The sequence below is a fragment of the Tachyglossus aculeatus genome, chromosome 1, assembly GCF_015852505.1.
Source record: "Tachyglossus aculeatus isolate mTacAcu1 chromosome 1, mTacAcu1.pri, whole genome shotgun sequence".
Classification (NCBI taxonomy): domain Eukaryota; kingdom Metazoa; phylum Chordata; class Mammalia; order Monotremata; family Tachyglossidae; genus Tachyglossus; species Tachyglossus aculeatus.
In genome coordinates, this window is record NC_052066.1 from 68,720,823 (window position 1) to 68,748,276 (window position 27,454).

General features: G+C 46.1%; 1 protein-coding gene across 2 annotated transcripts in view; it reads left to right on the forward strand.

Moving 5' to 3' along the window:
• Window positions 1–27,454, forward strand: part of DIS3L2 (DIS3 like 3'-5' exoribonuclease 2) — a 566,950-nt gene that overhangs the window by 58,672 nt on the left and 480,824 nt on the right. The window contains exons 2-3 of one of the 2 annotated variants that reach the window (XM_038750342.1): window positions 16,623–16,772; window positions 21,521–21,678. In XM_038750342.1, coding sequence (XP_038606270.1) covers window positions 16,623–16,772; window positions 21,521–21,678 — 308 coding nt within the window. The remainder of the gene's footprint in view (window positions 1–16,622; window positions 16,773–21,520; window positions 21,679–27,454) is intronic. The other variant, XM_038750351.1, reaches the window with a different exon arrangement.

Consider the following 27,454-nt stretch of genomic DNA (forward strand, 5'->3'; position numbering starts at 1 on the left):
GCTTAATAAATGCCATCATTATTATTATTATTTTCTGGATCATCAAGTAGCGGTGCTAAGTGTATAGAAAACAGAAGCTCCAATCCTAACTCCGTACCTTACTGTGAGGTCTGGAAATTCCATCAGAATCTGCTTTCCAGCCAGAGAGTTACTTCTCACTCCTTTCCAAAGATTCTGGTAATCCTTGCTTTTTGCCATATTATTACATTTTCTTCTCATCTCCATATCCTGTTGATTATTCCATTCTCTGCCTTTACCGGCTGCTTCCTAGTTTCTGGAGAAACCTCTCTATCAGTAATATTTACTGATAGAAAATTGCTGTTGAAACTGAAAGTGAGAGAAATATTACTGAGAAATCAGTAATATTTAATAAGCACCTTCCCTTTGCAGAGCACTGTATTAAGTGGTTGGGAGAGCACACACAATATTCCCTCGTTTCCCCTACACCCTCTGCCTTGTGCGTCATTCATTCATTCATTCAGTCGTATTTATTGAACGCTTACTGTGTGCAGGTCACTGTACTAAGCGCTTGGGAAGTACAAGTTGGCAACAGATAGAGACGGTCCCTACCCAACAACGGGCTCACAGTCTAGAAGGGCGGGGGGGATAGGCAACAAAACAAAACATGTGGACAGGTGTCAAGTCGTCAGAACAGAAATAAAGCTAGATGCACATTCATTCAGTAATATTTATTGAGTGCTTACTGTGTGCAGAGCACTTTACTAAGCTCTTGGAAAGTACAATTTGGCAACAAATACGCGCTTGGCTCTGTACCCTTTAAGTGCTTGATATTCACCCCACCCACGGCCCCACAGCAGTCACGTACCCATCTGAAATTTATATTAATGTCTGTCTCCCCATCTGGGCTTATAAGCTCCTTAAGGGTCGGAAAAGCGTCTACGAACTCTAAGTTGTTGTCTTCCAAGTGCTCTGCACACAGTAAGGGCTCAGCAAATCCCTTGCTTCTCTCTCCATGACCCCGGCTCATGTCCTTTCCTCTGCCTGGAATTTTTTTTTCCTTCAAATATGTCAGACCACAGCTCTCCCCGTATCTTCTCCTAAAATCACATTTTCTCCAAGAGGCCTTGCCTTCCCTAAGCCCTATTTCCTCTCTCTGCACCCCCCCCTCCCGCCCTGTTGGCTGTGTACCCCTTAATCAATCAATCAATCAATCATATTTATTGAGCACTTACTGTGTGCGGAGCACTGTACTAAACGCTTGGGAAGTACAAGTTGGCACTCACCCCAGCCCCAGGGCACTTATCTACACATCATTATACTCTGTTATTTTCCCTTTCTGTAATTTATTTTATCTGTCTTCCCCTGTAAACTGTAAGCTTCTTGTGGGCAGGGTTTGCATCCACCAACTCTATTTTACTGTACTTTCTCAATTGCTGAATGCAGTGCTCTACACACAATAAGTTTGTAAGCGCTTAGTACAGTAAGTACTCGATAAATACGACCGAATCAATGAATAAGTGCTCAATAAATTCTTCCCAAGCGCTTAGTACAGTGCTCTGCACACAGTAAGTGCTCAATAAATATGAGTGAATGAATAAATTCCAGTGATTAAGACCCTAATGAAATCTCACCTTCCCCAAAGGCTCTCCTCAATTACTTTTCTTCTCCCCGGGTTCATCCTCCCTCCTGTCATCTCAGTACTTTTATACGTTGTTTACCTACTCTACTATTTCAACATTTCTTTGTCCCATTTGTAATTTTTATGGTGTTTGTTAAGTGCTTACTATGGGTCAAACAGTTTATTTTATGTCAGTCAAACCAGCTAAGGTCCTTGTGAGCAGGGATTTTGTCTTTCTGTTCTATTATACTCTTCGAAGGCCTTAGTAATTTCTGTAGTAGAAGTATTTTTTAGGTTACTTGGTGTGATGTGCTGTATTAAGTGCCTGAGAAGTTTAGGATAAGAAACTGACCCATTCCCTGCCCAAAAGGAGCTTATACCCTAACAGAGACAAAAATAAAAGTAGAAGTGGCATAGTTTATTGGAAACAGCAACGGCCTGAGAATCATTCATTCATTCATTCAATCGTATTTATTGAGCACTTACTGTGTGCAGAGCACTGTACTAAGTGCTTGGGAAGTACAATAGAAAATGAGTTTGCCAAGAACATAGTAGCCTAAAGGAACTGCCATGCAAGCAGATAACCTTGAAGCTTACTTTCATCGTTGTATTATTGCTATCCTAATTGGAAAAATCCCTGATGATTCCCACAGGCACGTCGGCTGCCTTTCCTTAATTTCCAATTTCCTTAATTGGAAAACTGCGCTGATTTATATTGAAGCTGTTCTCTAAAGCCCTCTATTATAAAAAAGTTCTGAAAAAAGTTCATTCATCCAATCGTATTTATTGAGTGCTTACTGTGTGCAGAGCACTGTACTAAGCGCTTGGGAAGTACAAGTCGGCAGCATATAGAGATGGTCCCTACCCAACAGCGGGCTCACAGTCTAGAAGCGGGAGACAGACAACAAAACAAAACGCGAGGACAGGTGTCAAGTCATCAGAATAAATAGAAGTATAGCTAGATGCCCATCATTAACAAAATGAATAGAATAGTAAATATGTACAAGTAAAATAGAGTAATAAATCTGTACAAAAATATATATAGGTGCTGTGGGGAGGGGAAGGAGGTAGGGCGGGGGGGTTGGTGGGGGAGAGGAAGGAGGGGGGCTCAGTCTGGGAAGGCCTCTGGAGGAGGTGAGCTCTCAGTAGGGCTTTGAAGGAAAAATATGGAACGCTTCACGAATTGCGTGTCATCCAGCGTGGCTCAGTGGAAGGAGCCTGGGCTTTGGAGTCAGAGGTCACGGGTTCAAATCCCGGCTCCGCCAACTGTCAGCTGGGTGACTTTGGGCAAGTCACTCAACTTCTCTGGGCCTCAGTTCCTTCATCTGCAAAATGGGGACCAAGACGGTGAGCCCCCCATGGGACAACCTGATCACCTTGTAACCTCCCCAGTGCCTAAAACAGTGCCTTTGCACATAGTAAGCCCTGGCTTCATCACTTGTCTGTGCTGTGTGACCTTCAGCCTTAGTCTCCTTATTTGTAAAACGGGGATTAAATACACCTTTGTCATTCTGTATAGACTCTGAGCCCATGTGGAAATGGGACTGGAGTGGATATCTTGTATCTACCCTAGTATGTAGTGCGGTGCTTCGCACATAGTAAGCGCTTAACAAATACTATGGTTGTTATTATTATTCTTTACAACCAGGAGATAAAAAATAGTTTGCGTACAGTCAATCAATCAGTGGCATTTATTGAGTAAGCGCTTACTCTGTGCCGAACACTGTACTAAGCGATCGGGAGTGTACAGTACAGCAGAGTTGGTAGGCAGGGTCTCATAGTTTATAGGGGGACACAGACATTAAAATAAATTACAGATGTGTAAATAAGTGCTGTGAGGCTGAGGGGTGAGTGAATATCAAGAATTTAGGGGACACAGATCCAAATGCAAAAGTGACACAGATGTAAGAGGGAATAGGGAAAATGAAGACTTAGTCGGGGAAGGCCTCTTGGAGGAGGTGTGATTTTAATATGGATTTGAAGGTGGGGAGAGTGATGGTCTGTCATATACGAGGCGGGGAGGGAGTTCCAGGCTAATAATAATAATAATTATGGTATTTGTTAAGTGCTTACTATGTGCCAAGCACTGTTCTGAGCACTGGTGTAGATACAAGGTAGTCAGGTTGTCCCACGAGGTTGCACAGCCTTAATCTCCATTTTACAGATGAGGTAATCGAGGCACAGAGAAGTTAAATAGCTTGCCCAAGGTCACACAGCAGACCAGTTGTGGAGGCTAGAAAGAAAATGTGGGCATGGGGTTGTCGGTGACAGGGACAAGGTCTCAGTCTGCATTTTAAAGGTGAGGTAACTGAGGCCCAGAGAATCAATCAATTGTATTTATTGAGCGCTTACTGTGTGCAGAGCACTGTACTAAGCGCTTGGGAAGTACAAGTTTTTTTTCAATCGTATTTATTGAGCACTTACTGTGTGCAGAGCACTGTACTAAGCACTTGGGAAGTACAAGTTGGCAACATATAGAGACAGTCCCTACCCAGCAGTGGGCTCACAGTCTAAAAGGGGGAGACAGAGAACAAAACCAAACATACTAACAAAATAAAATACAATAGATATGTACAAGTAAAATAAATAAATAAATACAGTAATAAATATGTACAAACATACATATATACAGGTGCTGTGGGGAAGGGCAGGAGGTAAGATGGGGGGATGGAGAGGGGGACGAGGGGGAGAGGAAGGAAGGGGCTCAGTCTGGGAAGGCCTCCTGGAGGAGGTGAGCTCTCAGCAGGGCCTTGAAGGGAGGAAGAGAGTTAGCTTGGCGGATGGGCAGAGGAGGCCATTCCAGGCCCGGGGGATGACGTGGGCCGGGGGTCGATGGCGGGACAGGCGAGAACGAGGTACGGTGAGGAGATTAGCGGCGGAGGAGCGGAGGGCGTGGGCTGGGCTGGAGAAGGACAGAAGGGAGGGGAGGTAGGAGGGGGCGAGGGGATGGACAGCCTTGAAGCCCAGGGTGAGGAGTTTCTGCCTGATGCGCAGATTGACTGGTAGCCACTGGAGATTTTTGAGGAGGGGAGTAATATACCCAGAGCGTTTCTGGACAAAGACAATCCGGGCAGCAGCATGAAGTATGGAGAAGTGACTTGCCCAAGGTCACATAGCGGATAAGTGGCGGAGCTGGGATTAGAACCCATGAGAGGAGATAGGTAAGGTGAGGCCAGGTGATGGAGAGCCTTAAAAACAAACATAAGGGATTTTTAGTGTCATGCCAATGGACATAGGCAATGGAAGCTTTGTGATAAAAGAGAGATGTGGGTGGATGTTGCTGTGGGTAGCTTCATGGTGCCATCTGAATCTTATTGTGATGCACTGCCTGGGCCCTCATCCCTCCTTTCCTTCAAACCCTCCGTTGCCCGTTTGTGTCCCTCTGCGTCAAACACAAATTTCTTACAGTTGTGTTCAAGGCTTGCCATCTTCTGGCCTCCCCAGCGAGGAGACTAGTACAGAAGCAGTGCGGCATAGTGGAAAGAGCCCGGGCTTAGGAGTAAGAGGACGTGGGTTCTAATCCCACCTCCACCACTTGTCTGCTGTGTGATCTTGGGCAAGCCACTTCACTCCTCTGTGCCTCAGTTCCCTCATCTGGAAAATGGGGATTAAGTCTGGGAGCCCCATGTGGGACAACCTGATTACCTTGTATTTACCCCAGTGCTTAGAGCTGTGCTGACACATAGTAAATGCTTAACAAGTACCATGATTATTATTATTACTACCAGGGTGGTAGCAGTTAGGGTCGCGATATGTTGTGTAGGATTTGCCAGTAGCCATGTGAAAATTGAACAATAGCCAAAACAGCACTTAGCACAGGGCTTTGCACATTGCAGGGGCTTAGGAAATCCTGTTGATTGATTGATGGCTCTCCAGTGGCTGGCTTCTTATACTTAGCTCCTCTCTTTTCCAAGATTCTCCCCAGCTCACGCTCTTGGTTTACACCAAACTAACTGCCATAATTTCCCTTGCTTTCAACTTTCCCGTCTCTTATCCATTGCTTACGGCTTCCCCCCAGCCCCCCGGCCCAGAATGCCTTCGCCACTCAGCTTTGCCAAATCGTATTCTCTTTCAAAGTCCTCTTAAAAAGTTACCTCCTCCAAAAGGCATTCACAGCATTCCTTGATTAATCTCTTCGTCTTCCCGGTCCTGCCACCCCATGAGCCACATAAGCACTTGGGAATTTCTTTATTTTGTTATGTATTTACTAATGGGTGTATTTTATTTGTGTAGTCACTCTTAACTACATATGTGTACAATCTCCTCTATTAGATTGCAAGCAAGAATCAGCTCTTCTTTTCTTCCCTCCAGGGACTGTCACTGTGCTGGGCACTCAGTAGGCACTATATACTTAAGTACTTTTTAAAGCAGTCAATCACCTCGTCACCTCTTACCTCACCTTGGTACTCTTCTACTACAACCCAGCCCGCAAACTTCACTCTAATGCCAACCTACCTCAAGCTCATCTATCTTGCCACCGATCTCGCGCCCACGTCCTGCCTCTGGCCTGGAACGCCCTCTTTCCTCATATCTGACGGACAATTACTCTTTCATTCATTCATTCATTCATTCATTTATTCATTCATTCATTCAATCGTATTTATTGAGCGCTTACTGTGTGCAGAGCAGTGTACTAAGCGCTTGGGAAGTACAAGTTGGCAACAGAGACGGTCCCTACCCAACAACGGGCTCACAGTCTAGAAGGGGGAGACAGACAACAAAATAGAACACGTGGACAGGTGTCAAAGCCGTTAGAATAAATAGAATTACAGCTATATGCACATTAACAAAATAGAGTAGTAAATATGTACAAGTAAAATAAATAGAGTAAAAAATCTGCACAAATATGTACAAGTGCTGTGGGGAGGGGAGAGGAGACACATCTCCAAGAGGCCTTCCCTGACTAATAATAATGATGGCATTTATTAAGCGCTTACTATGTGCAGAGCACTGTTCTAAGCGCTGGGGGGATACAAGGTGATCAAGTTGTCCCACGTGGGGCTCACAGTCTTAATCCCCATTTTACAGATGAGGTAACTGAGGCGCAGAGAAGTTAAGTGACTTGCCCGAGGTCACACAGCAGACATGTGGTGGAGTTGGGATACGAACCCATGACCTCTGACTCCAAAGCCCGGGCTCTTTCCACTGAGCTACGCTGGTTCTCTAATTCAATTTGTACTTCCCAAGCTCTTAGTACAGTGCTCCGCACACAGTGAGCGCTTAGTAAATACGATTGAATGGATGAATGAATGAAGTCCTCCCTTCCTCTTCCCCCACTACCTATGCATCACCCAGACTTGCTCCCTTTATTCACCCCCCCACTTCCCACATAGCATTTATGTCCATATCCGTAATTTATTTATATTAATGCCTTTCTCCCCCTCTAGACTGTAAGCTCTTTATGAGCAGGGAATGTGCGTGTTATATTGTTATATTGTACTCGAAATTTCAAGTGCTTTCTACAGTGATCTCCACACAGTAAGCACTCAATAGATACAATTGACCAAGTAAATGCTGTTGACACTGATTTTTACCATGTTGTCTTTCCTCTCTTCATCCTCCACCACCATGAGTCCTTTTGAGACAATTGCTTTGCTTTTTCTTTTGAAGAACAGTGCTTTGCACATAGTAAGCGCTTAATAAAAGCCATTTAGAAAAAAAAAAGAAGGGAGTGCGAATAGCTCTGGGCTAACGGGGGGCTCATGGGTTGGGCCCCACTTCCAGAGACGCTGCACTGCGAACTCCCTTCACCGGCTCCTTTCTCTCCTCCCTCCTTGCAGGGGCACATGGGCGGGATGAACCAGCCCCTCTGAATATATTTAGGACATTGATGCTTTCATTGGACTGGAATGGGAGCGAGGAAGGAAAATCCATTAATCTTGAGGTTTGGTAATGGATTTTTTCCATTTTGTCTTCCACCTAGAGTGGAAGCTCCTTGTGGGTGGGGGCTGTTTTCAGTGTTAGTTTTGGGGGTTTGGGGGACATTTCCAAGTGCCTGGGAGTTAGGAGGAGGAGTAGCATTTATTGGGCACGCACTTGGTGGAGAGTGTAGCAGCACGGCGTAGTGGATAGAGCACGGGAAGGTCGTGGGTTCTAATCCTGGCTCTGCCACTTTATCATCATCATCATCAATCGTATTTATTGAGCGCTTACTATGTGCAGAGCACTGTACTAAGCGCTTGGGAAGTACAAATTGGCAACATATAGAGACAGTCCCTACCCAACAGTGGGCTCACAGTCTAAAAGGGGGAGACAGAGAACAAAACCAAACATACTAACAAAATAAAATAAATAGAATAGATATGTACAAGTAAAATAAATAAATAAATAGAGTAATAAATATGTACAAACATATATACATATATACAGGTGCTGTGGGGAAGGGAAGGAGGTAAAATGGGGGGGATGGAGAGGGGGACAAGGGGGAGAGGAAGGAAGGGGCTCAGTCTGGAAAGGCCTCCGAAGAGGTGAACTCTCAGCAGGGCCTTGAAGGGAGGAAGAGAGCTAGCTTTGCGGATGGGCAGAGGGAGGGCATTCCAGGCCCAAGGGATGACGTGGGCCGGGGGTCGATGGCGGGACAGGTGAGAACGAGGTACGATGAGGAGATTAGCGGCGGAGGAGCGGAGGGTGTGGGCTGGGCTGGAGAAGGACAGAAGGGAGGTGAGGGAGGAGGGGGCGAGGGGATGGACAGCCTTGAAGCCCAGGGTGAGGAGTTTCTGCCTGATGCGCAGATTGATTGGTAGCCACTGGAGATTTTTGAGGAGGGGAGTAACATGCCCAGAGCGTTTCTGGACAAAGATAATCCGGGCAGCAGCATGAAGTATGGATTGAAGTGGAGAGAGACACAAGGATGGGAGATCAGAGAGAAGGCTGATGCAGTAGTCCAGACGGGATAGGATGAGAGCTTGAATGAGCAGGGTAGCGGTTGGGATGGAGAGGAAAGGGCGGAGCTTGACAATGTTGCGGAGCTGAGACCGGCAGGTTTTGGTGACAGCTTGGATGTGAGGGGTGAATGAGAGTGGAGTCGAGGATGACACCAAGGTTGCGGGCTTGTGAGACGGGAAGGATGGTAGTGCCGTCAACAGAGATGGGAAAGTCAGGGAGAGGGCAAGGTTTGGGAGGGAAGACAAGGAGTTCAGTCTCGGACATGTTGAGTTTTAGGTGGCGGGCAGACATCCAGATGGAGATGTCCTGAAGGCAGGAGGAGATGCAAGCCGGGAGAGAGGGGGAGAGAGCAGGGGCAGAGATGGAGATCTGGGTGTCATCAGCGTAGAGATGATAGTTGAAGCCGTGGGAGCAAATGAGGTCACCAAGGGAGTGAGTGTAGATCGAGAACAGAAAACTTGTCTGTGACCTTGGACAAGTCACTTCACTTCTCTGCGCCTCCTTTACCTCTTCTATAAAATAGGGATCGAGACTGTGAGCCTCATGTGGGACAGAGACTGTGTCCAACCCGATTTGCTTGTATCCATTCCAGTGCTTAGTACAGTGCTGGCATGCAGTAAGTGCTTAACAAATGCCATTATTATCACTATCATTTTATTAATGATAATAATAATAATGTTGAAGTGACACATTCCCTGCCCACAAGAAGCTTACACTCTAACAGGGGAAAAACATAAAAATATTTAAGCTAGATTAATCATGATTGCTCTGGAAGGTTTAAGTGAGTTCAAAGAAGGTACTAATTATTATTACTGTAACTGATTGTATTGCTTCCGTTAACATCTTGGACTCTGATGTTTAAAATATCACCCGTATATGCTTATTAAGCTTTTTCCATGTGCTTAGGTACAAGATAATAAGTTCTGACTCCGTTCCTGTTCCACGAGGGGCTCGCATATGAAGAGGGAAGGAGAGAGCAGGAATTGTATCTAATAATAATTGTGATATTTTGTTAAGCACGTACTCTGTGCCAGGCACTGGACTAAGTGCTGAGGTGGATGCAAGCGCATCGGGTTGGACACAGTCCCTGTCCCACATAGGGCTCACAGTCCTAATACCCGTTTTACAGATAAAGTAACTGAGGCTTGAAGTGACTTGCCCAAGGTCACCATTTTCAGAGGAGGAAGTGGAGGCCAGGGGAGGCTAGGTGACATACCCGAGGTCACACTGTAATTCCCTCTAGACTGTAAACCGGTTGTGGGCAGGGATTGTCTCTCTTTTTTGCTGTATTGTACTTCCCAAATGCTTCGTGCAGTGTTCTGCACACAGTAAGCACTCAATAAATACAACTGAATGAAAAGCCCGTGGCGGAACTGGGCCCAGATCCTGAGGTGACCAACTCCCAGGACCAAGCTCCATTCCCTAACCTCTGCTGCCTTGCCCTTTTCCTGGATGTGTTTGTTCTTGTACCTGATTTTTGCTCTTCCCTCCTTCAGCAAAGCATTTGGGCAGTTCTTCAGCAGACACAGCCCCATATGACTCTAGACTGTGAGCTTGTCGTGGGCAGGGAGTGTGTCTGTCTGTTGTTCTACTGTACTCTCCCAAGGGCTTAGTACAGTGCTTCGCACACGGTAAATTACTCAGTAAATTAGGTTGAATGAGTAAGACCAAACTCACGAATCCCTGGCCTTCTCAGGATTAGTAACCACGTCGATCCATCTCTTAATGGCATAATGGTGGCCAGAGCCTCTGAATTCAGGGTTTCACCTTTCCTACCACCCTCGAAATTGTCAGCTGGACCCCACCGAAGCTGGACTTTCATCCAGGGTGACGGGAGTAGCCCCAACCAGGTTGGTTATGACGGTGATGGTAGCGACAGGGAGCCCAGTGCTGGGCATTAGGCCGGGGCAGATAACGACAACTGAGAGGGGAGAGAGAAGGCAGCAAGTGATGTACTTCCCAAGCGCTTAGTACAGTGCTGTGCACACAGTAAACGCTCAATAAATACAATTGAATGAAAGTGATGCAGATCTTCCGTGGTCACCACCGTTGTGGCCGTCACTGCTGTTTGTTAGACCTCCTCGGTTGCCCGTGTGAGACCACGCCAGAAATCTCCAAGAACCAGTGCATAGAACCTGCAGCAATGTACAAGAGATCATGGGATTGGTAACAGCTGCTGCCCCTCTTTTCCACTGACTTTTTTTTTTAACTAAATAATAATAATAATAATAATGGTATTTGTTGAGCGCTTACTATGTGCAAAGCACTGTTCTAAAGGCTGGGGAGGGGAAACAAGGTAATGAGGTTGTCCCATGTGGGGCTCACGGTCTTAATCCCCATTTTACAGATGAGGGATCTGAGGCCCAGAGAAGTGAAGTGGCTTGCCCGAGGTCACACAGCTGACAAGTGGCAGAGACTGGATTCGAACCCGTGACCTCTGACTCCCAAGCCCACGCTCTTTCCACTGAGCCATGCTGCTTCTACTACTGCCACTTGCTTCCCCACATTGAAATTTTATGGCTAAGGGCTTCTTTATGTGCGTGAATGTGAGAGTGAATGAGTTTGGGGTGGCATCTGCCATACCTATTTTGTTCCGTTTGTACTCTCCCAAGTGCTTAGTTCAATGCCCTGCACACAGTAAGCACTCAATAAATATGACTGACTCAGTGTGACTCTGTCGGTCTTTCTGCCTCTGAGTTCCTCTTTTTCCATTTCTGTTTCTATGCCAGTCTCTGTTTGGATTCCCTTTTTGTGCCTTTCAGTCACCTTCAATTCTTGGAATGTTGGCTGGGCCCTCATTGGCATCCCATCCCCAAGAAATATTGCTGCCTACTCTGAAATTGAGGAGAACAGGGTTCCTTGAGCCCACTGTTGGGTAGGGACCGTCTCTATATGTTGCCAACTTGTACTTCCCAAGCGCTTAGTACAGTGCTCTGCACACAGTAAGCGCTCAATAAATACGAGTGATTTATTGATTAATATTGACTACTTTTCCTCTGAGGGTAGCCTGACCTAAGCGCCCCGTTTGTATTCCTGGACTAAGTCAATGGTGGTTCTCCTCCTCCCCATCACCCCCGCCCTGCCTCCTTCCCCTCCCCACAGCACCTGTATATGTTTGTGCACATTTATTACTCTATTTTACTTGTACATATTTACTATTCTATTTATTTTGTTAATAATGTGCATTTAGCTTTAATTCTATTTCTTCTGACGACTTGACACCTGTCCACATGTTTGGTTTTGTTGTCTGTCTCCCCCTTCTAGACTGTGAGCCCGTTGTTGGGTAGGGACTGTCTCTAGATGTTGCCGACTTGTTGTCCCGAGGTGACCCTTGGGTACCGGCCATCTCAGGGTCAAAAGCTATCTTGTGACCACCTGAGCCAGCAGGCGGAACTCGGAAGTGAGGGTGGGATACCGCTCCCACGACCAAATCTGCTAGATTGACAGCCCAAGCTGGGAATACAGAAGGTGTCCCGCGCCCCCGTGCCAATCAAATTAGGGATGGAGGATGGGGGAGGGCAGAGAATGGATAGACTGAGGCCGGAAGCTGGAATGGCCTAAGGCACAGGTGATAAATACCTGTCGCCTCTGACCTTCGGGGTCAGAACACCGGGACACGCAGCAGCAGGAGCAGCCCACGTGTCTCTCCCTGCCCAGAAGGCCAGATGCCCGTTCTACAACCAGAACCAACACACTGAGGCAAGGGCCGCGGGACGGGTGAGTGTCTCGTGGGTGGGACCCAGGTATCCCGCTGCTGATGGGAATCATGAGTGGATTCCTCCCATGTAGGGAGAGCACATTGTGAGAGCTAGCCGCCCACCACATGCGCGGGTAATGGAATGAATTCTTCCCATGTGGGAAAGTAAGTGGATTCTTCCCGAGTGGGAAGTGCACATGGGTGAGAGTTAGCCAACTCACCCACGCGCGATTAACGGATGATTGTGTTCCTCCCATGTAGGGAAGTTCTAATATTGCTAATTGATTATATTCCTCCCGAAAGGGAAGCTCAATCCATTGCGCCTAAACAATTACATAAATTCAATTCGCCTTGCAGGATAAATTTTATATAAAACTCAGGCTTTCCATCCCCGGCCTCTCTCTCTCTCTCTCTCTCTCACCTCACCGATCACTGAACGAACCCATCCCCGGACGATGGGTGACACTTGTACTTCCCAAGCGCTTAGTACAGTGCTCTGCACACAGTAAGTGCTCAATAAATGCAATTGAATGAATGAATGAATGGTTTTTCTTCTGCTCTGATTCTTCTCCTTTCTTCCAGTCTATTCTTTTTAAGGAGGCATCTTGGTTTCAAAATTCAGTTTTCTATTGGGACCAGGTGAACCTATGGATCTTGTGTCTCTATTATTCCCTTCTTGATTGCATTATGTGAAGCGATTGCTAGCTAACTGCCTCTTCCTCGGAGAAGGAGCATGGTGTAGCAATCAATCAATCAATCTTATTTATTGAGCACTTACTGTGTGTAGAGCATTGTACTAAGCGCTTGGGAAGTACAAGTTGGCAACAAGCAGATAGAGCCTGGGCCCTGGAGTCAGAAGGTCAAGGGTTCTAATCCTGGCGCCACCACTTGTCTGTTGTGTGACCTTGAGCGAGTCACTTCACTTCTCAGTACCTCAGTTACCCCCTCTATAAAATGGGGTTTGAGACTGTGAGCCCCATGTGAGCCCCATGTGGGACATGTGAGACTGTGAGCCCACTGTTGGGTAGGGACTGTCTCTATATGTTGCCAATTTGTACTTCCCAAGCGCTTAGTACAGTGCTCTGCACATAGTAAGCACTCAATAAATACGACTGATGATGATGATGATGACAGGGACGGAGTCCAACCTGATGATGTTATATCTACCCCAGTGCTCAGTACAGTGCCTGGCACATAGTAAGCACTTGACAGATATAGTAGTTATTAATCATCCTGTCTCCTGCCATCTGACTATAGGTTTTTCACTTGTGCTTTCGCTTGTGAGGCTTTTTTGCCTGTGCTGCCTCACTTCTTTCCCGTGTCCACCTGCGAATTGCGTTATTTACTCCTGCCGATCATTTGGAAGGGCGCGAGGTGAGGGAGAGGCGGGGAATGGCAACGACTGCAAGCTGTCGAGTTGAATGGCATCTTGGTATTCCCATCGGGAAAACAAGCTAGCCACCGGGAGCTGCGGATTTACAGGTAGAGGCTTGGCTCTTGGGCCCCGGGCCAACAGGGGCTGGAAGGCGAAAAAAAAGCGCTGATTATATGTTTCATATCCAGGTGGAAGGACAAGGGGGCAGCTGCATCGCCTCACATTCCAATCTGCTGATCCCTGGAACAGTATTGGCATGAGCTTTGAAAGCTGCTGCTGCTGCTGCTGCCTCCTCTCCTGGCTGTAGGAATGGTCTGAGGAGATGGCTGGGAAGGAAGGGGTTTGAGCCGTAATAATGCCTGGTGATTGCCGGGTTTCTTCTCAACAGATGGGCCATCTGAGCCCCTCGCCCAGCTTTTCCAAATCAGGCGGTAGCCCCTGCCCTCTCCTACCAAAGCATGTTTGTCGAAAATTCATCCAACTAGCATTTGTTTTTGGGATGGCGTTCCTTGAGGCTTTAAGGTTATCTAGGGAAGCAGCGCGGCTCAGTGGAAAGAGCCCAGGCTTTGGAGTCAGAGGTCATCGGTTCAAATCCCGGCTCCACCAATTGTCAGCTGTGTGACTTTGGGCAAGTCACTTAGCTTCTCTGGGCCTCAGTTCCCTCATCTGTAAAATGGGATTAATCAATCAATTGTATTTATTGAGCGCGTATTACTGTGTGCAGAGCACTGTACTAAGCGCTTGGGAGGTACAAGTTGGCAACAAGACTAAGATTAAGTCACTAGGATTAAGACTGTGAGCCCCACGTGGGACAACCTGATTACCTTGTATCCCTCAGTACTTAGAACAATGCTTTGCACATAGTAAGCACTTAACAAATACCATTATTATTATTAGAGCGGACTACTATATGTTCCGGGATCGGTGGGAAGGAGGCCGCCTTCGGGAAGGGGTTGTCCCGGCCGTCTAGCATCGGTTCTGAGCACTTGAAAGGTGACACGGAGTCTGGCAAAATTATTGAGGGACTCAAGTGTTTTCCAGCTTCACTGTTTCATTCAGCCATTTCTCATTAAGACTTGCAGAGGGTCTGGCCCCAAGCTGTATATCAATTTGGGTGGGAGGAGAAATAAGCCAACAGCTTTCGAAGAAAGCTCAGAAAAGCGTGGAGTAGCGTGACCCTCGGCCCGAGCGAAGGCGTTTCTGTGGCCTAGTGGCTAGAGCACGGGCCTGGGAATCAGAAGGACCTAGGTTCTCATCCCGGGTCCACCACTTGTCTGCTTTGTGACCTCAGCCAAGTCGCTTCACTTCTCTGTGCCTCACTTCCATCATCTGTAAAATGGGGATTAAGACTGTGAGTCCCATGTGGGACAGGGAGTGTGTCCACCCTGTTATGCTTGCATCTACACCAGTGCTTTGTACAGTGCCCGGCACAGAGGAAATGCATAACAAATACCACAGTTATTATTATTGACGCTCAGAGCCAAGCCCAGCCCACGCATGCATTAGCTCCCTAGGATCTTTCTAATGTCTGGTGTTAGAACGGTAGCATGTTGTTGGCAGGGAATCCGTCTACCAGCCCGTGATATTGTTCTCTCCCACGCGCTTAGTACGGGGCTTTCTGCACACAGTAAGCACTCCATAATTGATCCTCTCCTCCTCTAATAATAATAATAATGGCATTTATTAAGCGCTTACTATGTGCGAGCACTGTTCTAAGCGCTGGGGAAGTTACAAGGTGATCAGGTTGTTCCACGGGGGGCTCACAGTCTTAATCCCCATTTCACAGATTCATTCATTCAATCGTATTTATTGAGCGCTTACTGTGTGCAGAGCACTGTTACAAGGTGATCAGGTTGTTCCACGGGGGCTCACAGTCTTAATCCCCATTTTACAGATTCATTCATTCAGTCGTATTTATTGAGCGCTTACTGTGTGCAGAGCACTGTACTAAGCGCTTGGGAAGTACAAGCTGGCAACATATACATGTATCATGTTACAGATGAGGTAACAGACACAGAGAAGTTAAGTGACTTGCTCAAAGTCACACAGCTGACAATTGGCGGAGCTGGGATTTGAACCCATGACCTCTGACTCCAAAGCCCCTGCTCTTTGCACTGAGCCAAGCTGCTTCCCATGCTTCTCTTAGTAGTTGGGAAACTCACACTTATCTGAGCATTTACCAATTGGCAACAAGAGGAATCTGACACGCAACAGGCAGTGAAAAACGAACCCAAGGAAGCAGGAAAACCCAGAGCTTTAGAAAGAGACTGTAAGCTCCTTGTGGGCAAGGGATGTGTCTGTTTATTGTTATATTATTATCTCCCAAGTGCTAAGAACAGTGCCCTGCACACAATAAGCGCTCAGTAAATGCGACTGAATGAACGAGTAAATACCACTGATTGATCGGTCCCAGATTAAGAATGTCTTAACAAGGAGCGGTGTTCATTTCCCTGCAATTACAAGTCCATTAGCAGCATGGCTTAGTGGAAAGAGCACAGGCTTGGGAGTCAGAGGTCATGGGCTCTAATCCCGGCTCTGCCACTTGTCAGCTGTGTGACTTTGGGCAAGTCACTTAACTTCTCTGGGCCTCAGTTCCCTCATCTGTAAAATGGGGATGAAGACTGTGAGCCCCCGTGTGAGACAACCTGAGACCTTGTATCCACCCCAGTTGCTTAGAACAGTGCTTGGCACGTAGTAAGCGCTTAACAAATGCCATCATCATCATCATCATCATCAATCGTATTTATTGAGCACTTACTATGTGCAGAGCACTGTAGTAAGCGCTTGGGAAGTACAAATTGGCAACATGTAGAGACAGTCCCTACCCAGCAGTGGGCTCACAGTCTAAAAGGGGGAGACAGAGAACAAAACCAAACATACTAACAAAATAAAATAAATAGAATAGATATGTACAAGTAAAATAAATAAATAAATAGAGTAATAAATATGTACAAACATATATGCATATATACAGGTGCTGTGGGGAAGGGAAGGAGGTAAGATGGGGGGGATGGAGAGGGGGACGAGGGGGGAGAGGAAGGAAGGGGCTCAGTCATCATCATCATCATTATTATTATCTGTTGCAGGCGGTGACGAAATTCCTTTCCAGACCAGGAAAGATTCAGAGCCAAGCAGCACGCCCCAGAACCTCGAGAGGAAGAAGCTGCTCTTGGATGAAATAATGAGCCATGCAGAAGGCAGGGGCAACCCACGGCAGTTCGGGACTCCCAGAGGTAGTGGCAGAGTGCCCAGCTCTGACCTAGAGGGTTGGTGTTTTGGGGGAATGGGTTGGGTGGTGGGGGGCGGCGGTGAAAGGTAACATGGAATGGAAAAGGAGGGGAGCCTTTCCAAGACCGGAGCCGGGGGTGGGGTGGGGAGATTCATAAATCAATCAATCAATCGTATTTATTGAGCGCTTACTGTGTGCAGAGCACCGTACTAAGCGCTTGGGAAGTACAAGTTGGCAACATACAGAGACAGTCCCTACCCAACAGTGGGCTCACAGTCTAAAAGTGACGTCTTCAATGAACCGCACGTCGTTTCTGCGTAAGCTGCTTTGTTGATTGCAAGTCCTATGTGGGACAGAGGCTGTGTCCGTTTTGATGAACCTGTCTCTACCCTCGTGCTTAGCACATCAACCAATCGATGGTATTTATTGCACACTTACCGTGTGCAGAGCACTGTACTTAGCACTTGGGACAGTGCATAATAAGAGCGGAGCAGATGCCCCTGTTATTATTATTATTACGGATTCCACTTGTGTCAGTTTCCTCGCCGATTTCACGACTTTCCATTTTCTCCTCGCTTCAGTCCATGCTCCACTCCGCTGCATGGATCATTTTTCTAAAATGCCATTCCGCAGACACTCTCCCCGGCTCCTCAAAAACTTCAAATAGTTGCCGATTCCTTTCCCTGCTAAGCAGAAACTCCCGACCATTGGCCTTCCACTCTCTCCCATCACACCCTAACTCACACTCTCGGTTCCTCTAAAGTTCACCTACCCACTGGGCCTCATTCATCATCATCATCAATCGTATTTATTGAGCGCTTACTATGTGCAGAGCACTGTACTAAGCGCTTGGGAAGTACAAATTGGCAATGTATAGAGACAGTCCCTACCCAACAGTGGGCTCACAGTCTAAAAGGGGGAGACAGAGAACAAAACCAAACATACTAATAAAATAAATAGAATAGATATGGACAAGTAAAATAAATAAATAAATAGAGTAATAAATATGCACAAACATATATACATATATGCAGGTATATATATACAGGTACATATCTCATTCTTATCACTCCCACCACTGACCACTTCTGTCCCCAACTTTAAAGCCCGTTAGAAATCACGTCTTCTCCAGGAGGCCTTCCCTGAGGAATCTCTCTTCTCCCCAGTTGTTAACACATCCCCCTTCTAGACTGTGAGCCCGCTGTTGGGTAGGGACTGTCTCTATATGTTGCCAACTTGTACTTCCCAAGCGCTTAGTACAGTGCTCTGCACACAGTAAGCGCTCAATAAATACGATTGATGATGATGATGATGATCCACCACAACTTCGGCACTACTCCACCACCTCTGTGATTAAGTACCGTCAGCCTTGGAAGCAGCTGGCCTAGTGGAGAAAGCACAGGCCTGGGAGTCAAAGGATCTGGGTTCTAATCCTGGCTCTGCCACGTGTCTTCACTGGTACCGGGGGCAAGCCGCTTCACTTCTCTGGACCTCGGTTACCTCATCTGTAAAACGGGATTAAATCCTACTTCTTCCTACTTCCTTCCTCTCCCCCTCGTCCCCCTCTCCATCCCCCCATCTTACCTCCTTCCCTTCCCCACAGCACCTGTATATGTGTGTATATGTTTGTACATATTTATTACTCTATTTATTTACGTATTTTACTTGTACATATCTATTCTATTTATTTTATTTTGTTAGTATGTTTGGTTTTGTTCTCTGTCTCCCCCTTTTAGACTGTGAGCCCACTGTTGGGTAGGGACTGTCACTATACGTTGCCAACTTGTACTTCCCAAGCGCTTAGTACAGTGCTCTGCACACAGTAAGCACTCAATAAATACGATTGATTGATTGATTGATTGATTAGACTGTGAGCCCCACGTGGGACAGGACCGGGTCCAACCTGATTCATTCATTCATTGTTGTATTTATTGAGCGCTTACTGTGTGCACAGCATTGTACTAAGCGCTTGGGAAGTACAGGTTGGCAACATATAGAGACGGTCCCTACCCAACAGTGGGCTCACAGTCTAGAAGAAAAAAAATAATGATGGCATTTGTTAAGCGCTTACTATGTGCCGAGCACTGTTCTAAGCGCTGGGGGAGATACAAGGTGATCAGGTTGTCCCACGTGGGGGCTCACAGTCTTAATCCCCATTTTACAGGTGAGGTAACTGAGGCTTAGAGAAGTTAAGTGACTTGCCCAAGGTCACACAACAGACATGTGGTGGAGCTGGGATTCGAACCCATGACCTCTGACTCCAAAGCCCGTGCTCTTTCCACTGAGCCACGCTGCTTCTCTGTAGAGCAGTGCTTGGCACATAGCACTAAACCAAGTACCATAATGATAATAATAATATCCTGTAGCACTCATGTATCTATCTAATGTCACCCGTTTTCTGAGCAGTAACTCATGCACATATCTCCTTTTTTGTCATCCTCCTATCTGAAACTTATTATAGTGTCTGACTCCCCTTTTGCCTCCCCATGATGAGAAGCAGCGTGGTTTTGTGGATAGAGCGTAGGCTTGGGAATCAGAAGATCTAATCCCAGCTCTGCCACATGTCTGCTGGGTGACCTTGGGCAAGCCACTTAACTTCTCTGGGCCTCAGGTTCCTCATCTGAACAATGGGGATTAAAAATGTGAGCCCCGTGTAGGACAGAGACTGTGTCCAACCTGATTAACTCGTACCTTCCCCAGTGCTTTGGCACACAGTAAGCGCTTAACAAGTACCATAATACTCATTATTATTACTAGAATGTAAATCCTTAAGGGCAGGGTCCATGTTTCCTCCCAAACACCTAGTACAATGCTCTGTACTCAGTAGGCTTTCAATAAATACTATCAATTGAGAAGATTGGCTGCGAGGGGCTTTCACATTCTTCTTGAGAGTGACTTGAACCCTAGATCTCCTGATACGTGCTATTTAGAACTGCTGAAAATAAGATTGCATATAATAATAATAATAATAATAATAATAATAAGGATGGCATTTATCAAGCGCTTACTATGTGCAAAGCACTGTTGTGTGCGCTGGGGAGGTTACATGGTGATCAGGTTGTCCCACGGGGGGCTCACAGTCTTCATCCCCATTTTACAGATGAGGTAACTGAAGCCCGGAGAAGTGAAGTGATTTGCCCAAAGTCACACAGCTGACAATTGGCAGAGCCGGGATTTGAACCCATAACCTCTGACTCCAAAGCCTGGGCTCGCTCCACTGAGCCACACTGCTGTCTCCCCCTTCTAGACTGTGAGCCCGTTGTTGGATAGGGACCGTCTCCATATGTTACCGACTTGTACTTCCCAAGCGCTTAGTACAGTGCTCTGCACACAGTAAGCGCTCCATAAATACGATCGAATGAATAAACAGCAAAGCTTCTTAAAACAATCCCCGCATTTCATTCATTCATTCAATCGTATTTATTGAGCGCTTACTGTGTGCAGAGCACTGTACTAAGCGCTTAATATGTACCTTGTTAATATGTACTTTGTACGCTTAATTTAATATGACTCACATTTTCAACCTAGCCCAATTACTCAGATTCTTTTTTGGTCACGATGCAGTTTTACATAGCACTAGTCTTTGAATAGTCCTTTGGGAACATTATTAGGGAATTCCACCGTTGGCATTTACGGGAAGCAGCACGGTGCAGCGGCTAGAGCACAGTCCTGGGAGTAAGAAGGTCTTAAATTCTAATCCCAGCCTTTCATTCATTCATTCAGTCGTATTTATTGAGCACTTACTATGTGCAGAGCACTGTACTAAGCGCTTGGGAAGTCCAAGTTGGCAACATCTAGAGATGGTCCCTACCCAACAGCGGGCTCACAGTCTAGAAAGGAGAGACAGACGACCAAACGAAACATATTAACATATTCTTTAACATTTCTTTCAAACATATTCTTTTAGACTGTGAGCCCACTGTTGGGTAGGGACTGTCTCTATATGTTGCCAACTTGGACTTCCCAAGAGCTTAGTATAGTGCTCTGTACACAGTAAGCGCTCCATAAATACGATTGATGATGATGATGATATTAACAAAATAGAATAAACAGAATAAATATGTACAAGTAAAATACAGGAGAAGCAGCACTTGTCTGCCGTCAAGTCATTTCACTTCTCTGTGCCTCAGTTACCTCATCTGTAAAATGGGGATTAAGACTGTGAGCCCCCCGTGGGACAACCTGATCCCCTTGTAACCTCCCCAACACTTAGACCAGTGCTCTGCACATAGTAAGCGCTTAACACATACCGTTATTATCAATGCCTATTATTGAAGGGTGGAAAAAATGTTTGAACGTATAATGACTGGGGGAAGGAATTGATGAGGAGGGAATTCATCATCATCATCAATCGTATTTATTGAGTGCTTACTATGTGCCGAGCAGTGTAGTAAGCGCTTGGGAAGTACAAATTGGCAACATATAGAGACAGTCCCTACCCAACAGTGGGCTCACAGTCTAAAAGGGGAAGACAGAGAACAAAACCAAACATACTAACAAAATAAAATAAATAGAATAGATATGTACAAGTAAAATAAATGAATAAATAGAGTAATAAATATGTACAAACATATATACATATATACAGGTGCTGTGGGGAAGGGAAGGAGTTAAGATGGGGGGATGGAGAGGGGGACGAGGGGGAGAGGAAGGAAGGGGCTCAGTCTGGGAAGACCTCCTGGAATTGATGACTGCTGGATGATTGATGACTGGAATTGATGACTCCTGGAATTGATGACTGCCTCTCATTTCCAGGTGTGGCCCACATGGTCAGTCCTCATGGAGTCGGCTTCAAACCAGGTGACAAAAGATCCCCGAGCAAACCTATGCGTGGGAAGAAGAGGAGCATATTCGAAGCCTACATATCCCGCGACCGTGTCTCCGAAGGGCTGAAGAGAGGAGGACTTATCCAGGTGCTCAGAGTAATTTAACGGGGGCGTTCTGTCAACTTGTGGAGTCACGGGCATGTCTTGCCGCTGGCCCAGACGCTAAATGACTTTCAGTCATTCATTCAATTAATTCGTTCAGTCATATTTATTGAGCGCTTACTGTGTGCAGAGCACTAAGCACTTGGAAGGGACAAGTCGGCAGCAGAGACAATCCGTACCCAGCACGAGGTGACAGTCTAGAAGGGGGGAGACAGATAACAAAACAATCAATCCATTGTATTTATTGAGCGCTTACTGTGTGCAGAGCACTGTACTAAGCGCTTGGGAAGTACAAGTTGGCAACAGGTTGGCAACATATAGAGACAGTCCCTACCCAACAGTGGGCTCACAGTCTAAAAGGGGGAGACAGAGAACAAAACCAAACATACTAATAAAATAAATAGAATAGATATGTACAAGTAAAATAAATAGAGTAATAAATATGTACAAACATATATACAGGTGCTGTGGGGGAGGGAAGGAGGTAAGATGGGGGTGATGGAGAGGGGGACGAGGGGGAGGGGAAGGAAGGGGCTTCAACAGCATCAATATAAATGAATAGAATTATAGATATAACCATGTCATTAATGAAATAAATAGAATGATAAATATGTACGTCATCATCATCATCATCATCATCAATCGTATTTATTGAGCGCTTACTATGTGCAGAGCACTGTACTAAGCGCTTGGGAAGTACAAGTTGGCAACATATAGAGACAGTCCCTACCCAACAGTGGGCTCACAGTCTAATAGCGGGAGACAGAGAACAAAAGCAAACATACTAACAAAATAAAATAAATAGAATAGATATGTACAAGTAAAATAAATAGAGTAATAAATATGTACAAACATATATACAGGTGCTATGGGGAAGGGAAGGAGGTGCGATGGGGGGGATGGAGAGGGGGACGAGAGGGAGAGGAAGGGCTTCAATAGCATCAATATAAATGAATAGAATTATAGATATAACCATGTCATTAATGAAATAAATAGAATGATAAATATGTACATATATACACAAGTGCTGTGGGGTGGGGAGGGGGTAGAGCAGAGGGAGGGAGTTGGGGCGATGGGGAGGGGAGGAGGAGCAGAGGAATAGGGGGGCTTAGTCTGGGAAGGCCTCCTGGAGGAGGTAAACGTTCACTAACGGATTTCAGGAGAGATTGAGTTCATCTAGGGCTACTAAAAGCAGGGAGGAGGGTGCTTCTTTCATTCATTCATTCAGTTGTATTTGTTGAGTGCTTACCGTGTGCAGAGCACTGTACTAGGTGATTGGGAGAGTACAATGTAACAACAGTCACATTCCCTGCCCACAACTGGCTTACAGTCTAGAGCTGGGGAGGCAGACATCGGTACAAATAAATAAAATAATCAATCAATCAATCAATCGTATTTATTGAGCACCTACTGTGTGCAGAGCACTGTACTAAGCGCTTGGGAAGTACAAGTGGGCAACATATAGAGACGGTCCCTACCCAACAGTGGGCTCACGATCTAGAAGGGGGAGACAGAGAACAGAAAAAAATATATTAACAAAATAAATTAAATAGAATAGATATGTTCAAGTAAAATAAATAAATAATCATCATCATCATCAATTGTATTTATTGAGCGCTTACTGTGTGCAGAGCACTGTACTAAGCGCTTGGGAAGTACAAGTTGGCAACATATAGAGACGGTCCCTACCCAACAGTGGGCTCACAGTCTAAAATGTTTTAGACTAAATAGTCTAAATATGTTTTGTTTTGTTCTCTGTCTCCCCCTTCTAGACGTACAAATACGTACAAACATATATGCATATATACAGGTGCTGTGGGGAAGGGAAGGAGGTAAGGCGGGGGGGAATTACCGATACGCACATAACCGATAAATAACCATAACCATAAAATAACCGATATGCACATAAGCGCTGTGGGGCTGGGAGGGGGGGAAGAGCAAAGGGAGCAAGTCAGGGTGACGCAGACAATTTTGGGAGATGAGGAAAAGTGGGGCTTAGTCTGGGAAGGCCTTCAGTAAGGCTTTGAAGTGGAGAAGAGTGATGGTCTCTCGAATTTGAGGAGGGTGGGCATTCCAGGCCAGAGGCAGGACGTGGGCTAAGGGTCGGTGGTGAGACAGGTGACATCAGGGCACAAAGAGAAGGTTTCCATTAGAGGAGCGAAGTGTGTAGGCTGGGTTGAAGAAGGAAAGAAGTGAGGTGAGATAGGAGGGGGCAAAGCGGTGGGGAGCTTTAAAGCCGATGACCAAGAGTTTTAGTTTGATGTGGTGGTGGATGGGCAACCACGGGAGTTTTTTTTTACAGAGAGAGGGGACAGGTCCTGAACAATTTTGTAGAGAAATGATCCAGCCAGCAGAGTGAAGTAGGACTGGAGTGGGGAGAGACAAGAGGTTGGGAGGTCAGCAAGGAGGCTGATGCAGTAATCCAGGCGGGATAGGATGAGTGATTGTATTTACGTGGAGCCCACTGTTGGGTAGGGACTGTCTCTATATGTTTCCAACTTGTACTTCCCAAGCGCTTGGTACAGTGCTCTGCACACAGTAAGCGCTCAATAAATGCGATTGATTGATTGATTGAGTGAGTGATTGGTAGCAGTCTTCTTTTAGGTCTTTATCCCCTGCCCTCTTTCACTCCTTCCCATTCCCTAGTATGGACACGGAAGGCTTAACTTTGAACTCCTTCATTTAGTCAGGAAATTTCAAATTTCAGAGAAGCTCTTGTAGGTCTGGTTCTGTTAGCCTGCCTAAATGTCAACTACGGAGAAGCAGTGTGGCTCAGTGGAAAAGAGCCCGGGCTTTGGAGTCAGAGGTCATGGGTTCAAATCCCGGCTCTGCCAACTGTCACCTGTGTGACTTTGGGCAAGTCACTTCACTTCTCTGGGCCTCAGTTACCTCATCTGTAAAATGGGGATTAAAACTGTGAGCCCCCCGTGGGACAATCTGATCACCTTGTAACCACCCCAGCGCTTTGAACAGTGCTTTGCACATAGTAAGTGCTTAACAAATACCATCATTATTATTCTCTGGGCCTCAGTGACCTCATCTGTAAAATGGTGATTAAAACTGTGACCCCCCCCCCGTGGGACAACCTGATCACCTAGTACCTCCCCGGCGCTTAGAACAGTGCTTTTCACATAGTAAGTGCTTAACGTATACCGTCATTATTCTTTTTATTATTATTACCCCAAAGTGTATTGGTGCCCAGGAAAGTGTTTGAGTGGGACTTGGGTTTTATTTCCAGCTTTCCAAGTTGTTACCCTATGATGTGAGAAAACAGACAAGTTTCTTTCTCAGTTTCCCTAATCTGTAAAATGGGGATAAAACCTTCAGCCTCATCCACCTTCCAAGGAGACTTGAAGTCTTATCCGTCCTGCACTTTGACTCCCTCAGAGTAAAACACCACTGTAAAAGCCCACTATTTTAAAGAAAAAAGAGAAACAAATTTTAGAAGTCGGTGCAGCTTCGAAGAATTTAGAGTTCATTATGTTAAACAGCGGTCCTGGTTGAATGAAACAATTGGCGAAGTTCAAGGAAAGAGATATTACTGTACGTACTCAAGTAATTACACGTGTCACTGACCAACTTGAAAGGGGAAAGGTCTGGACCAAGTTTGTTTTGGATTCTGAGTCAAGATTGAAGGAGACACAACCCTCCCTCCCCCTACCAGATGGCACAATGGATAGCAACATTAGAGAAGCAGCGTGGTGTAGAGGATAGAGCACAGCCCCGGGAGTCAGAAGGTCATGGGTTCTAATCCTGGCTCCCCCACTTGTCTGCTGCCTGACCTTGGCCACTTCACTGCTCTGTGCATCAGTTACCTTGTCAGTAAAATGGAGGTGGCGTCCAACCTGATTAGCTTCAGCATGTGTGTGGAATGTAAAAGCTTAACAAATATAATAAGGAAAAAGAATAGCTCCTGAGTGACCTCATTTGGCACCTTCATGGGTGTGGGGCAGAAGTTCACACTATTTAATTCCTCCCTCCCACCTGATTTTTGCTGAGGAAGTAACAGTTATATTTGTAAGCAGTGATAGTGGCGCATACTGGGATAGGAAGAGGGGAAGGTTCAAAATGAGCTAGAAATGCGAATTCAGACTGGAGACGGGGAGAAACAGGCACCTGCACATTTTGTTCTAACGACTTTTCACCTGTCCACGTGTTTTGTTGTCTGTCTCCCCCTTTTAGACTGTGAGCCCGTTGTTGGGTAGGGACCGTCTCTATACGTTGCCAACTTGTACTTCCCAAGCGCTTAGTACAGTGCTCCGCACACAGTAAGCACTCAATAAATATGATTGAATGAATGAATGAATCAGGGTGAGCAGAGGAGAAGGTTCAGAACAAACTAAAGTATTTGCTAAGCACTTACTGTGTGCCAGGTACTGTGTTCAAGGCCCTACTGAGAGCTCACCTCCTCCAGGAGGCCTTCCCAGACTGAGCCCCTTCCTTCCTCTCCCCCTCGTCCCCCTCTCCATCCCCCCATCTTACCTCCTTGCCTTCCCCACAGCACCTGTATATATGTTTGTACACATTTGTTACTGTATATATTTATTTTACTTGTACATATCTATTCTATTTATTTTATTTTGTTAGTATGTTTGGTTTTGTTCTCTGTCTCCCCCTTTTAGACTGTGAGCCCACTGTTGGTTAGGGACTGTCTCTATATGTTGCCAACTTGTACTTCCCAAGCGCTTAGTACAGTGCTCTGCACACAGTAAGTGCTCAATAAATACGATTGATGATGATGATGATGAGGTACTGTACTAAGTGCCGATGTGGATCCAAGCAAATCGGGTTGGACACAGTCCCTGTCCCGCAGAGGGCTCACGGTCTTAATCCCCATTTTCCAGATGAGGTAACTGAGGCCTAGAGAAGTGAAATGACTTCCCCAAGGTCACCCAGCAGACAAGTGGTGGAGCTAGGATGAGAACCCATGATTGTATGATGCCCAGGCTCTGCCCACTTCCCATGCTGCTAAAGCTGTGGGCTTGGGTTCGTACTGGGGGAGAAATTATCTTCCCGACCTGTCTGTGAACACGTCAGAGTAGGAAGAGAAGAGGGGTCAAAACACAGGTATTTGAGGGGATTTGATTGTGTCTACTTACTACTCAATTGTATTGGACTCCCCAAATGCTTAGTACAGTGTCCTGCACAAAGGAAGCACTCAGCCGGGTGCTCATGTTGTTAAGAGCTTGTTGTTAAGAGACGGGAATAAACAGTTGGAAAAAGAGATGGGAATAAACAGTTGGAAAAAGAAATGAGAAGCAGTGTGCCCTAATCATCATCATCATCATCATCATCATCATCAATCGTATTTATTGAGCGCTTACTATGTGCAGAGCACTGTACTAAGCACTTGGGAAGTACAAATTGGCAACCTATAGAGACAGTCCCTACCCAACAGTGGGCTCGAGCCTGGGAGTCAGAGGACCTGGGTTCTGATCCCAGCTCTGCCAGGGGCTTGCTGGGAGACCTTGGGTAAGTCACTTAACTTCTCTGTGCCTCAGTTTCCTCAACCTTCTCTGTGCCTCTGTTTCCTCAACTGTAAAATGGGGGTTAAATACCTGTTCTTCCTCCCACAGACTGTGAGCCCAATGTGAGACAGGGACTGTGACCTAATTAGCTTGTACCACCCCAGCGCTTAGAATAGTGTTCGATGCATAGTAACCGCTTACCAGATGCCATAAAATAAATCAATAAAATTTTTTAAAGAAAGGATTTTGGTTAAAAAAATGGGGATTTTAGCAGTACAGCACTGATTGCCAGG